The sequence below is a fragment of the Colias croceus genome, chromosome 21, assembly GCF_905220415.1.
Source record: "Colias croceus chromosome 21, ilColCroc2.1".
Lineage (NCBI taxonomy): Eukaryota > Metazoa > Arthropoda > Insecta > Lepidoptera > Pieridae > Colias > Colias croceus.
Window position 1 is genome coordinate 1,887,026 of NC_059557.1, and position 15,318 is coordinate 1,902,343.

Genomic DNA, 15,318 nt, shown 5'->3' on the forward strand with positions numbered 1-15,318 from the left:
GATAGACCTAAGCCCACGCCTGAGGAGCTTATTGGTAAGGAACTATCCCCCCCCCCACATATAGATGTGTTTGAGATATGTATAGGAGCATAACTATAGAACTATGTTACCATATAACGTGTAGTAAGAGCCGGTGTCAGTGCATAGTGCCGCTTCATAGCCGCAATTATTGATCTCATAGATATGTATATTTTTTATTGGCAATTTTTAACAACAGATTGCTCTACAATTCTAATATGGTCCTTCGAGCCGGATCTAAATCAAAACGTCATTCTTATTCACTAATATGGAATTAAATTATATTACATTATATTTATTTGAAATAAGAGGAGCAATATTATCAAGTCTGAAATATATAACTATACCTGTAACCAAATTTTTGGATTATACATATTAAATTATTACGTCGAATTTCTATTGTTTTATCGTATCGAATTACCGTATCTTTTTGACTGATAAAATAGTGTTTACTTCAAGTGTAAATATGGTCAAAGTGAGTCATAAAAAATATTTTTTTTTCAGAGCCAGTTTTACGCACAGCGGCCATGATAGCGCAAGTACACGCGGGCATGTGGCGCCGCAACGGCTTCGCGCTTCTCAACCAATTGTACTTCTACCACAATGTTAAATGTCGCGCAGAGATGTTGGACAGGGATGTTGTTATGTTGCAGGTGTGTTTGTTTAATTCCATTATCTTACAAGGTTTTTTTTTCTAAAAGTGTTTTTGTTAACCCTAAATTGGTATATAGAATACGGCATTATTAAATATTTACTAAAGTTTTATATGCACGAGCAGAGGATAGACGGTAATTCCAAGCACGACTCGAAAGACCAAAACTTGTTTGAACTTTGTCGAAAATGTAAAATTTGTAAAAAAGACGTGTGGCACTCGGGGACTGCCGCGGTAAAGCTATTGCATGCTATGCCTTCAAGCCACACCTCCGCCCGTCGGAGTGGGGAGCATGAGGTTTTTTCGTTACGGAATTTCTCGATTCGGTCCCCGCGCTCAAGGCCTGCGATAGTAGCTATGCAATAGCTTGATAAGAAATAAAAAGCGAAAATTTTCTATCAGCAGCTTATTTATTTACTGTTAAAACTTAAATAAATTCTACTCAATCATACTTCCAAGTGACATCATAATTCAAATTTTCTCCGAAATTATACACAGATTGGCGCCTCGCTAATAGAAAGCAACGAATTCATAATCCACGTGCTTAACAAGTTCAACCTGCTTGAATGGGCGAGTGCCGAGTTCGAATCCCGGACAGTGGAAGATGATACCCTGCGGCACACCATCAGCATGGTGGAGGAGTTCCTGGGCCTGCTTATAACTAGTGAGTACAGTTTGATCACCGTTTTGATCACCATTAATTCGTATACGAGGAAATCTCCCATTTGTTCACCATATAATATTGTATATTATATGGTGAACAAATATATATAATATTGTATATACAATAGGATAAAGTCAATTTATAAGTTGCTTTAGAAGTGGCCTCATCTGATGAACAAGTACATAGAATAATATTACGAATAGTAATATGTATTTACGTTTGTTAACACTTAACACATATACGTGACATGTACGACACTGACACGTGACACTTACACACGTGAAACACACACGTAACTTTAACACGTGACTCACACTGCACACATGTGACTTACACACGTGACGCACATTATTTATTTATTTAATTTTTTTATCTAGTCGTGGGTTCCCGCTATGTGCCCGGTGTGGGAGAGGTCACAAATGAAGACAGGACAAAGAAGGAGATCATTCAGATGCTCTGCGTCAAACCGATGCCGCATTCGGAGCTTAACAGGTATATATGTACCTAAAATAACAATATATTTTTAAGAAAAAAATTGTAGAAAAAGAATTAAAGTTGATTGTAGGGATGCCAGAATAATTTTAGTAATTTTAATTGACTATTTTCAGATGTAAATAGAAAAAGAAATGACAATGCAAATAAGTATTTTTTTTTTGTTATGAATACAGTAAAACTTATTCTAAATTACCTGGAAAAATGTATGTGTGTGTGTGTGCATGTGTTTGTGATCTTAAATGTAAATTGATTTTGTTTAGACGCATTTTTAGCCGATTTAAAAAGTAGGAGGTTCTTAATTCGGCCGGTTTATTTTTTTTCTTCAGTTAGCATTTACGTGTTTATAATAAAGCGATGAATTTATTTATATTTCATTTCGATTTTTTTCAAATATTTTATTATTTAATCATCCAGATCGCTCCCAGAAGACCAACTACACGAGACAGGACTCGAAGCGGTGATCCACGAGGTCGCGGACTTCACTAAACCCACCGGTGGTAATAACCGCGGCGTGTACAAGCTGAAACCGCATCTGTACGACGAGTACGATGCGTTCTTCTACCACTACACGAGGGAGGAGCTGTCGAGGAGTGAGGAGGAGCAGAGGAATAGGAGGAAGGCTGCTGGTGAGTTGGGAGGGGATTGTTTGGGTGATTTTTCACCTATAATGTGCGAGGATGTGAAATGTATTTGTACATAACCAATCATATCGCTTCATTTAGTTTGGAGTTTGAAGCGATACTATTGGTTATTTACAAACACATACCTGGCGTGTAGCATAATCCTCAAACATAATTGGTGAAGACAACAACAACTCTTTAATAGTTTATAACTTTATATCCGGTCTACATTATGAATTTTTGGTGCAAGCTCAGAATTTAGTTCTAATTCCTTGATACATTTTTACACGAAAATGATTAACGTAAAAAATGATTATTTTCTTGGAAACCAAAAAATAATACTGAAATTGTGTATGAAATTGTGTATGATTCCAGGTCTCCCCGAATGCTGTCCACCACCTCCTTTACCGAAGTTAACACCACCGTTCCGTCTACTTGCGAATCTGCTACAATGTGATGGCGCATTGCATGTGCTGCGTTGTGTGCTAGAGAGGGCACTAGATCTGCGAGCAAGATCGTTTTCTGAGCCGCAAGTGCATAAGGTGTGTGTGGGGTGAAACTTCATACCCAGGTCTTCTTTAATATCCATATAAACGACAAATTTGCATACGATAAAATTGAAGCAATAAATGACTTAAACAAAACGTAACATTATTTTTTTGTTGTACTATATGTTTTGATTAAAAAAAACTTGGTGTTTTTATTTAATTTTTTTACTTATACACGCGTTTAAACTTTATTTTAAAGTCAATTATTGTGCCTGAAGTATTGCAATTTGCATGCATTTACTGCCCTTGAAATTACAAGAAATGGTGTCACGCAAATGAGGCTTACATGCTGTCAAAGACTGACACCACCGCATTCGTCATTTTAGTAAAATGTGCATTATTTTTTGTAGGTATTGGTATCTTCTGATTTTTATCGATAAAGCAAAAAAAATATGTCGATTTCAGAATCATTTTTCCATTTCCAAGTGTACCTGATTATTTATTTTACATAATATTACCATATAATTTATATTAATCTCTTTCAGGCACTACATCTAATCGGCTACGCGCTCCGCGACGAAGAGAGCGGCCACTACGAGTTCCTGGCGTTTGCGGAAAGTGCAGCACGTGCTGGACTCGTGGAACTGCTGCAGAAGTTGGCTACGAGTCCCAGGGTGGATGCTCATAGGGCATTGGCCAACTGGTTATTGGCTAAGATCAGGTCAGTTCAAATGCATTGACGTACGATAAACAACAAATTGTCCGAAGAAAAACTCTGCCTACGCGTGTTGTGCAGAGTTTTGAAAGAAAGACAGAAAATATATTTATTGAGTACGAAAAAAGGTAATAGCGCCTCGGCCCGAACTGTTACAGAATGTCGCCACACAAATTTAGCTAAAACCTTAGACATTTAATTTGATTGATTTTGTACAAAGATAATAAATTTTCTTCGTTATATTTACTTACAATACTCCATTTTCAGATCACTTCTGGGTCAAACCGACGAAATGGGAGATGGTGACAAAATGGAAGTTGAACAAGACGATAAACCCGCTGATGAGACAGCCGGTAATTATTTAACAACATATTAAGTGTAAAAACAAATAAATTTTCATTGCAAAATTATGGAAAATTTAAAATTCATAAAAAAAAGTTATCGTAAAATATAGCGCATCTAAATTTTAGTTAATTTCGAAGATTTGCTTTTTTTGATTGAAATATTCTGTTTTACAAGTAAAATGATCTAATTCTTAACTTTTAATATTGAATTAGAAAAAGAGAAGGCACGTCGCGCTAAACTAGCGGCCGAGAGACGCGCGAAATTAATGGCTCAAATGCAGGCGCAGATGAACAAATTTATCACCAACAACGCGACGCTTTTCGAAGAAACCACCACTGAGGTAAAGACACTTTATTTATTAGATGTTTGGGTAGATAATTTACTGTAATATTGCACTTACTTTAAAGCAGGTAACATTTTTTTCTTACCTCGATTCGCCCATTTTAAATTCTTGCTATTATAATAAAAAACTTGAGAGGTGTCTATGAGAGAGAGAGAGAGAGAGACAGACAGTGAAACAAGCGCACGCCGCACGGCTTCAACTATACAAAAAGTGTCGTTACATTTTTTGGTCTTTATTCCGTCTAGCCCCCTTTCGCAAATCAATAAATAAATCAATCCTTTATTTGCATTTCAACATGGTATTTAGGGTGTTATAACTTACAATATAATATTATAACAGCATGTTTAGCCGTTATTAACTCAGCGCCCGGAATCACAGACACAATAGAAAATCTATTGTGTCGTGGTCAGATCGGGCCGCTCGGGGCTCAATGGGTTATTTAACAGCGTGCAAATTACATATTTTATTACATATTTATAATCAAAGTGTCTAATTCATTTGTCATTTGTCATTCACATTATTCATTAAACAACGCGCGATAAGGAAAAAATCAGGCGTATTTTCAACCGTTTTGTTTATAAATATAATGGTGTTTGTATTGTTCAGGCGACAGAAGAGGAGCAGAAGCAAGACTTGGCGTGTTTGTACCGCGGTGCTGCGCTTGGAGTGTGGGGGGGCGGGGGGAGCGACCCGCCGCGTGTGTGCATCATGTGTCAGGAACAGGTACATAATATGTATATGAAAATGAAAGTTCATCCATACACGCATATGCCCGCGTATACAACCATATCCACTCATACACGCATATACCCGCATATATACACAAATACACTCATACACGCATTTTTTGCATAAATATGTATAGACGGGCATATTAAAATTAAAAAAAAAATTAAAAATCTTTATTAACAAAAACACATTTAAACATTACATTGATAATATTAAGATCATAACAGTAGGATTAGTTTACAGAGTGCAGTGATATCCAAACTAGGCTATTGCCTGTATCTTGGATATCAGAAACGGTATACAGGTCCCTTTATATGGCGAATTATATTGTATAGTATAAAAATTATGATAACTAAAAAGGAGTGTGTTTGTGGAGTGAAAAGGTGTGTGGGTGAGAGTGTGTGTGGGAGCGTGTGTGTATGGGTGTGTGTGGGAGTGTGTGTATGGGTGAGTGTGTTAATGTGTAAGTACGTGCATAGGAACCAACATTAAAAATATTATTTAGTGTACATATTATAACTGTTCCAATTTTGTTTCTTACAAAGATTTCAGTTGAGGTTTGCCTTTGTTTTAGTTTTAGTTAATCCTTATGTTTTAAACTAGATCTTCGGTATCGCTGTAAGAGAGTTCGTAAAGCCAAGATTTCGTTATTTTATTGCATTTATTCATATTACAGTACTTCAGAGATTTTATTTTACAAACATTATTGTAGGTGTGAATGAGTGAGTAAGCTGGGCTGCGTCTGGCTAGTTTTGTGTTGTATGCAGGAAGTGGGATACGGAATGTTCTTTTCTTTAGTAGATCTTTGTAATCAGGTCGCGAAACTATCGACTTGTGTGTTAAGCTTACAGCTGATAAAACGTATAATTGTCGAACACGAAGTACTTTAAACTCCCGATACAGTTCGTTCGTAGGGAATCGGAAAGGCTTGTTCAGTGACACTTTGATTAGTGCACGTTGAGCTCTCTCCAACTGCATGAGGTGAGTTTTGGCAGCACTACCCCAGACTGAGATGCTATAATTTATTACAGATTGGCACAGAGACATGTATACTTGTCTTAGAATTTTTGGAGGGGTGCAGTTACGAAGTTTCTTCATTATGAAGATGAGTTTTCTTACTTTTGATGATACTTCTGTTATGTGTTGGTGAAAGTTTAGGTTGGTGTCTAGGGTAACTCCTAAATATTTTATTGAGGGAGTGGTTTCAATGTGATGACAATTACATGTTGAATGAATGAATTTGGGGCTGGTGCAGGAATGAAGTTGGAGAGACTGGTTGGGGAGAAGTCTGGGGTTCGCAGATTTTGAAAAGGGTAAATATTTGGTTTTATTGGAATTTAAAGTGAGTAGATTTTTGTTAAGGGCTTTTGTTATGGTTAATAATCCTGATTCTGCGAACCTGTACGTTTGTTCCCAGTCCGCGCCATGAAAAATTAGAGCAGTGTCATCGGCGTAAGCAATTATGTGGGAGTTTTCTAAAGTCATTTTAAGGATGTCATTGATGTAAATGATAAAAAGGGTTGGACCGAGAACGCTTCCCTGTGGGACACCAAATTCTATTTTTAGTTCGGAGCTAAGTTTATTATCAATTTTTATGCGTTGCATGCGGTCAGTTAAATAGCTCCTAAACCAGTTTAATGACGTGCCTCTAACTCCATTTGCCTCCAGTTTCTTTATGAGTAATCCATGTGATATTGTGTCAAACGCTTTCGCCAGATCTAAAAAGACACTTAGACAGCAGTGTCCGTTTTCTGAGTGCAAGGATATGAGATTGGACAGTAGGGAAATTGCATGATCAGTGGATTTGTTTCTTCGAAAACCGAATTGATTGTTTGAAATTAGTTGATATTTCTCTAAGTAAGAGGTCAGTTTGTTGTTAACAATTTTTTCAAGTGCTTTACCAAGTATGCTTAAAAGAGCTATGGGTCTGTAGTTTTCTGGGAGGCTTTTTGTTCCATTTTTGTAAATTGGTATCACAACTGCGGTTTTCCAGCAATCTGGAAACACTCCGGATTCTATACTTAGATTGAATATGTGTGTAAGAGGAGTGATAATTTCAGGAAGAATGACCTTAATCGTACGGACTGTGAGCTTATCCAAACCGGGGGAGCCGTCATTATTCATGCTAATTATTGTTTTACGTACTTCTATTTCGTCGGTTGGGGAGAGAAAAAAGGATTGCGATGCTGAGCTATGTAATTCATAAGAATTTATTAGTGCTTCTTGCGATATATTTAGTTTATGCAGGATTCGATCAGCTAAAGTTTTCCCGACCGTGGTAAAATATTTATTACAGTTGTTAAGAGAAGTATTTATGTTATTACTAACTTGGAGTAGTTCCATCGGAGGGTTGGAGTGATTTGTGGTTTGACTTATATTTTTAATGGTTTTCCATAGTAATTTTGGGTTAGATTTGTTCTGTTCTATAAGTGTGCTGTTGTATTGTGATTTGACATTTCGAAGTATTTTATTGCAGAAGTTTCTGTATCTTTTATAAATGAGTTGGCGTGTTAGATCACCAGGATGTAGTTTGGTATCTTTATGTAATTTATCTCTATGTGTTATGCATCGAATTAAACCCGGGGTGATCCAAGGCTTTAGGATTGTTCGTCTGCGGCTTACTTTAATTTTGACCGAGTGTTTTTCAATGGTGGTAGTTAATATATTATAAAAAGAGGAGGATGCATCATTGACTTGTGTATACGAAAGAGTTTCCTTCCAATTAGTATTTCTTAGTGAAGTTATGAGGGCGTCTGTGTCAATCTTCGTACGCCATCGTGGTAGTTTTTGTGGTTGCTTTGAGTTTCCTACATGAGCTATGACAATATCATGATCGGTGATACTCGATTTACATATTGCACCATAAAGTATATATATATATCTTATACACATAATATGTATATCCGCATAATTATACACTTATGCACGAAAATTCCCGCATAATATACAGAGTGTATACAAAAATGTCACCTTCATAAATTGATATAAATGCTTACATAGCTTTGCATTATCATATACATAATTCTACAACTTTCCAGGTGTCTTTGATGTATGCATCTTCATACACGCATATGCCTCCATATATTATCGTCTAATTCTGTGCACAAATTGGTACTTTGGAAGCAATTTCATGACATCATTTAATAACATACAACAATACATATTATAATAAAAAGCCCTATATCTTGCAAGGGCATTATTTTATATTATAGAAGACGATTTGACTAATAAATTACATATTAATACAATTCCACAGGGGCGCGTCGAAGCGATGTCGGAACCGCTAGTGCTAGTAGCGTTCGTGCAACAGTCTCGCGTGCTATCCCGTTCTCCCCCCGCCCCTCTCCCCGGAGCTATAGGTCCTGGGGGCGTGGCCACAGCTACAGGGGGCGGGGCTACAATCATGGGGGGCGGGGCGTCGGGTGAAGGGCCAGTGGTCGCAGCAGACGCGTCACTCCCGGCTGAGCTGCCGGCACAGCCGCACGTGTCGTGCTGCGGGCACGCGCTGCACGCGCGCTGCTGGAAGAAGTATGTCGATGGAGTGCTAGATAAGGAGAAGTTGAGGTAAGCTGTTATGGTATTTATTTAATTAATTTATTACAATAACATAGATTGCTTCTTATGTTATGTCGTCTTTGCTAAAGAGCACAAAACTATATCCACTATTACATTGTTGTACCCTTGTGGGTGACATAATATGAAGAAAAATATATAACCTTATCCATTTGTATAGCTAATACTAACTAGCCTATCGATAACAATACGCAAATGAAATAAAGCGTTTCACATTCACACAAATGTACAGATTAATAGAGAAATCCATTCATGGCAACAAAAGATTGTAAATATAAAATTTCAGACCTTATCGCATACAATAATACATACAAATATACTATTCTATTCTAGAAATATCTATTCATGGCAAAATATATTTGCACTTAATTTCCAGACCTTACCGCATCCGACAACCAGCAGCGTTCGACGTAGAGAAGAAGGAGTACCTCTGCCCATTATGTGAAAGACTCTGCAATACAGCGTTACCCCTCTTACCTTCACCCCCCCTCCCACCGGCCGCCCCACCACCCCTCGCTGATGAGACCTTCGCTGATGCTGCCAAACTTATACTGAAATTGAAACATCAGGTATGGTTCTTAAAGGGCATTGAAACTTTCTGGCATATCAACCCGGCCGCCATTTTGATTTTTTTTCAAAATCGCGGCGCACGATTAAAGTTGTATGCATGGATAGAGGATACATAGACAAACAAAAAATGTCTAATAACATAGTACCCTAAAGCGTCACATTACCGAGATATTTGGAGGTAAATATTCACTTATGAGTGCAACGACAAACACTAAAAATTGACTTATTACGTGTCTATATGCATAATATTATCTCCAAATAATCACTCCCAGGTAGATTATTATTAATTAACCGTTTATTGGAAGAAAGTAGGTACATTCATTACATAAAAACATACATACTTACATAAAAATGTAAGTAATGTAATGAATACCTAATTTCTTCCTGTAATAATAATAATCTACCTGGGAGTGATTATTTGGAGATAATATTATGCATATAGACACGTAATAAGTCTATTTTTAGTGTTTGTCGTTGTACTCATAAGTGAATATTTACCTCCAAATATCTCGGTAATGTGACGCTTTAGGGTACTATGTTATGAGACATTTTTTGTTCGTCTATGTGTCCTCTATCCATACATACCACTTTAATCGTGCGCCGCGATTTTGAAAAAAAATCAAAATGGCGGCAGGTCGATATGCCAGCGTCCATACAAAAAGTTTCAAACCCCTTTCTTGTTCTTTATGTATATGTTACGATCTTAGGCAGAAATCATTCATTGAGCGAAAAAATATTTTAAAACACGTAGTGGTTACACTGAACAGGCGACAACGTGAAATTCGGGTTGTGTCTCTACTGAAACAATTGATAACGCGCTGTCATTCAATTTTAGAAAGACCACGTAGCGAAATTCGTGTTGTTTGACTTTGTACTGCCACGAAATGGGTGTGAATTTCAATAATTATTTTCTAAAACGCTCGGACATTTTTAACGATCTTTTAATAGGCGATAGTGATTATATTTGTTCTAAGTAAATAAATGTTCATTTGTTATATTGCTCAATAATTTTGATTCTCTATATTAAAGGTGTGCTCCGCCTCCGTGCACTTATGCACCGAGTACTGTGAAGAAATGCACTGCCGTGCGCGTGCACGTAGTGTTGGTGCACTTTCCTCCGAGCCCGAAGACGAAAGTGCAGACGAGGCAGAAGTGTATGTGTCTACACACGCTGAGACACTACTGCCTAATCACTTCCTCGCGCACTTTGACACGGAGCTGCCGACGTATGCGGATACATCGAAGCAGCTGGTGGAACACTTTGTGGCGGTAAGTATATGTGATAGTGTAGGTGTAAGTGTCCGTGGAGACACTACTGCCGAACTACCTCCTGCTGCACTTCGAAATTTTAATGTATATTTTGACTTTGATTTTGAGTAGAAAGTTGAAGATTACCGATTCGAGGCACCTACGTGACCAATTTAAATGCGGAATTAATGTTTAATGCTAATAATTATATTTATTGTAATGGTGTAATTAAATAATACATTGCTTTTTTATTTTTTATCTAAAATATATGAATTTCTTTACAGATGTTACCCGCCATAAGCGGCAACTCAGAATCAAGCGGTCTACACGCCCTCGCTGCCTTGTACAGATCTACATCCTACACAATAATGAGCACCAACGCGATATTACAAGCGGAGAGCCGGCCTCTCCTGGGCGACCTGCCCTCCCGGCACAGAGATGCCCTACAAGCCCTCATCCGATTAGCTGCCGTCCTCCCAACAATATGGTCCTCACCTAAACATATCTCCCACCACGCACTTAGCACGCTAGGCACCCTAGAAAACACCTCCCCAGTTTCCCATCACGTTTTCGGCACATTAGTCGCGTTAGTGCTCACAGCTCCCTCCTTATTCTGCAAAGCCGCGGGTCCGGCGAGACCGACACACTTAGCGAGGCAAATCGCCCTACAGTCCTTTAGAGCGCAAATAACTAGAGCCCTCATGGTCATAGATGTCAACACTAGCGAGCCCATGGAGGGCGCGGAACAAATCAAACGGCCAGACTTACAAAACTTACTTCAACTTATGAAGGAATTGAGACGCGGCAACTTAGATATAGAGAAAGTGAATGAAAATGAAGTTTGGGAGAGTGTCAAGCAGCAGTGTCATGACTTCCTCCGGTGTTGTTGCTTATTCTTCCACTTTTTGAGTGATATCAACCCGCCTACAGAATTAACCGTGGTTGGTGGGGACACTTGGGAAACGATGTGCGGATATCTCGATATGCCAACAACATTCAGGGAATTAATGGACACGCCCATCGCGAGGAAAAAGGCGTTGGAATGGTGTAGTTATTCAGATAGGTGGTTTAACGGGGAGATACCTAAAACAGTGGCTTTGGAACCCAGCGAGCCGCCGAGGTTAATAAACTTGCCGGAGGATTTCTCGGAACTAATGAATATTGTGTCTGAGTTCTCGTGTCCGAACTCAGAGCGGGAAGATAGCAAGAACCCGACCATGTGCCTCGTGTGCGGGCAGATACTGTGCTCGCAGAGTTATTGTTGCCAGATTGAAATGAAGAAGGTGAGTTTTTATGACATTTATTTAGTGTTATAAGTTGGTTTTTTTTAATAAACAACGAAATATTAGTTTTTAATGTTATGTATCCATTCTATTTCTGATATTTTTGTGATATGTTGCCTTTTTCCTTTTTATAGTAAATTCTTTATCACATAACATCTCCAACACGTTACGGAGCATCACGCTGTACATCTGTCACACGTTACTGTGCATCACAGTGTTCATCTGTCACACGTTACGGTGGATCACATTGTTCATCTGTCACACGTTACGGTGGATCACTTTGTTCATCTGTCACACGTTACGGTGCATCACATTGTTCACCTGTCACCCGTTACCGTGCATCACATTGTTCACCTGTCACACGTTACGGTGCATCACATTGTTCATCTGTCACACGTTACGGTGCATCACATCGTTCACCTGACACACGTTACGCTGCATCACACTTAACATCTCTCACAAATGAATTACTTACACGTTATATGGCACTACAGTCGGGCGGCCGCAGCGGGTCGGGCACGGAGCTGGTGGGCGCGGTGGTGGCGCACGCCACGTGGTGCGGCGCGGGCGCGGGCGTGTTCCTGCGCGTGCGCGACTGCGAGCTGCTGCTGCTGGCGGCGCCCTCGCCCGCGCGCGGCGCCCTGCTGCCCGCGCCCTACCTCGACTCGTACGGGGAGACCGACCAGGTGGGTGGGGAGAGGGGAGACTCGTGTTCCTGCGCGTGCGCGACTGCGAGCTGCTGCTGCTGGCGGCGCCCTCGTCCGCGCGCGGCGCCCTACTGCCCGCGCCCTACCTCGACTCGTACGGGGAGACCGACCAGGTGGGTGCACTTGAAGGGACACTCGAAGGACCACCAGGGAGATGTCTTAAAGCAGGACTTATTTCAGTAGGAGACAGCTATATAGCTCGTCTAATGCCATTACTTCAGTATAATACAGGCGATGGACACTTCGAAGCTGTATTTTAATAGAGATTGCGAAAGGCGTTGAAACGCTCAAAAATTGTGTAGCTGCTTCTATGTTGTTTTCATTTTTTTTTATTACTATAATGTGGACTTGAAGAGTGATTTTACATTCATAATCATAATTCTGTTAATAACTCAGGCCCCGGAACCACAGACACAATAGAAAATCTATTGTGTCTGGGACCGATCGGACCGCTTGGGGCTCAATGGGTTAAAACACACATTTCAAACTTGTACTATTTTAAATAGATATTTTTTTATATCTTAATTTTATCACCCACAGGGCCTCCGCCGCGGCAATCCCCTGCACCTATGCCCGTCCCGCTACGAGAGCCTGCGCATGACGTGGCTCGCGCATTCCGTGCACGAGCGGATCGCACGCGGACTCGACAGCAACATGATACTGACCAACACGTGGCAGAACATGTGAACCAGGGGGACTCGTTACATGCACTTGTAACGATGTATACCCCCCTGAAACAGAAGAATAGATGGAAAAATGATATACCACCCCTACCTTGCAAAGAATAAGAAGATTTTATGGAAAAACGTAAATATACATCCGCTAAAAGCAAAATGAAAATATTTGATGGAAAAACTATGTCCACCACCCTCTACTAACAAAATGAAAAGATTTAACGCGATGTGCAATCGACAAAATTAAAAGATTCGATGGAAAAACATGAAGATTGAAAGAATACGTCTGAAGTATTCAGTACGTATGCAGGGAAAAGAAGAATTGTTGAAAAATACGTGTGATGCATCTATTTAAGGACGTTTATAGCCAAACAATGAAGAATTTGTGTAAAAATGTGTCAATATCTGTAAAAAGACGTTTATACGAAAAGGAAATACGAATCCGGCTCGAAGGACCATGTGTTCATTGAGCTTCTATTTGGCTAAAACGTCTGATAAGGACTTTTGATAATAACTTGAACATTTGTATAGCTTTGTACGGCTTTTAACTACGAGAAAATACTAGAAGTTTGATCTGGAATTATCTGTGTTGTTGCGATTAACGTAATATTTGTAAATGATCGTAAGAGAATAAAGTTCGAAAGAATGTTCTTTTGAAAGAATATTGTATGTCAAAAAGAACGTGTTCAGTCGTGAATTTAAATATATACAAATTGGAGTTATGTTGTTTTAAGGCAACCATATATAACTCGAAGAATACTCGAACGTTCGTTTAAAAAAGTACCTGTGTCGAAATGGCGCTGTGAAGCAGTAGTTATTTTAAAGTTTCTCACAGTAGTTATATGTAAATTCATAGTTATCTTCCGATATGTATATGCATTAAAGGTACTAATTTCTCTTCATGATATTATTGTAAAATAAAAATAAAAAACTTATAAATATTTTAATTTTACGAGTTTTCAATGTGTCTCTAACATAAATAGTGACGCGCAAGTCGAGTGACGCCCGGTTCACGACAGTGTATTCGAAACGTACAGGAATCGTCCCGAAGCCGCGCGTTTTTTTTCGCGTGTTAATATTTATGGTGAATAATTTAACACTAATTTTCGCCGTGTGATTTAAAGCAAATAAGAATTAGTCATAGGTCGTGAATAGTATTAAATTTTAGTTAATTAATCCCGGATGTAAATGGCGTGTGAATGAACTTGTTAATATAAGAATCTATAGTATTACCACGAGAATGTTATGCTTAAACAATTTGTTGGACCGTTTGTTTCTTGGTACTACTGTATATTGTATTTTAAGCTGTGGCTACACACGCGAACGAGCTTGTATAACGTCCTGTTTATGTGTGTATTCACAGCTTTAGTTGTTACAAATATAGCGTTTTTTGATCTAACTAGTGTTTGAAATAAATTGCTTAATTTAAACTACTGTATTTTTATTTATACCCTGTCTATAGTCAACATTTATTAACAATCCGGCTCGAAGGACCAAAATGATGGTTATATTACAACGATAGATATTACAACATAAATTTAATTTGTTTCTTACTATGCCTACAGGCTACACCACTACAATTAATATTATACATACAACCACCCTATAACTCATGTAATCAGCAAATTGACGTAAAATTATTTTTTTGTCGAAATAATGAAAATGCATTTTTATAAAACATACATTTAATTTAAATATTTTCTGAACCTAGATGAAATTGAGATGTAAACTACATATCCTATTCTTCAAATAGGATAAAACAACACAGTGTGCAAAATTTTATAAAAATCGGTTGAGTAGATTAGGTGTCCATAGCGGACAAACACCGTGACACTTTATTATAGAACGTCGGATAAGTTATCTCTACACATCCATAGAGAGCTAGGGTGCTTTTCCATTAAAAATTTCAGCTCGATACTAATCGATACAAATTATTAAAGATATTTTTTATAATTATGATGAAATAAATTTTCATTTCTTGCAATTATTCCTCTTACTGTGCTATAAGATGTAACTTCGTACTGAATTTCAAGATTCTGAGTTTACGGGAAGTACCCTGTAAATAGGTTTTGATTCTCTTAGGAATGTCGAAATTTGCGAAAACTTTCAGCATTCACGGCTGTATCTTTTGATTGCGTTCTCTTATAAGACATGAGTATTTATTCTATACGTATATATATTAAATTTGAGCTTG

General features: G+C 38.4%; 1 protein-coding gene across 3 annotated transcripts in view; it reads left to right on the forward strand.

The window, feature by feature from the left end:
* LOC123701314 (E3 ubiquitin-protein ligase UBR1) overlaps window positions 1-14,554 on the forward strand; it is a 39,224-nt gene extending 24,670 nt beyond the window's left edge. For all 3 annotated transcript variants that reach the window (XM_045648740.1, XM_045648739.1, XM_045648741.1), the window contains exons 15-29: window positions 523-671; window positions 1,169-1,334; window positions 1,712-1,826; window positions 2,244-2,455; window positions 2,825-2,991; window positions 3,483-3,658; window positions 3,920-4,005; window positions 4,210-4,337; window positions 4,947-5,063; window positions 8,326-8,633; window positions 9,019-9,211; window positions 10,242-10,481; window positions 10,745-11,743; window positions 12,238-12,429; window positions 12,991-14,554. In XM_045648740.1, coding sequence (XP_045504696.1) covers window positions 523-671; window positions 1,169-1,334; window positions 1,712-1,826; window positions 2,244-2,455; window positions 2,825-2,991; window positions 3,483-3,658; window positions 3,920-4,005; window positions 4,210-4,337; window positions 4,947-5,063; window positions 8,326-8,633; window positions 9,019-9,211; window positions 10,242-10,481; window positions 10,745-11,743; window positions 12,238-12,429; window positions 12,991-13,137 — 3,395 coding nt within the window. In that variant the 3' untranslated portion in view covers window positions 13,138-14,554. The remainder of the gene's footprint in view (window positions 1-522; window positions 672-1,168; window positions 1,335-1,711; window positions 1,827-2,243; window positions 2,456-2,824; window positions 2,992-3,482; window positions 3,659-3,919; window positions 4,006-4,209; window positions 4,338-4,946; window positions 5,064-8,325; window positions 8,634-9,018; window positions 9,212-10,241; window positions 10,482-10,744; window positions 11,744-12,237; window positions 12,430-12,990) is intronic.
* Window positions 14,555-15,318: the final 764 nt, after the last annotated feature.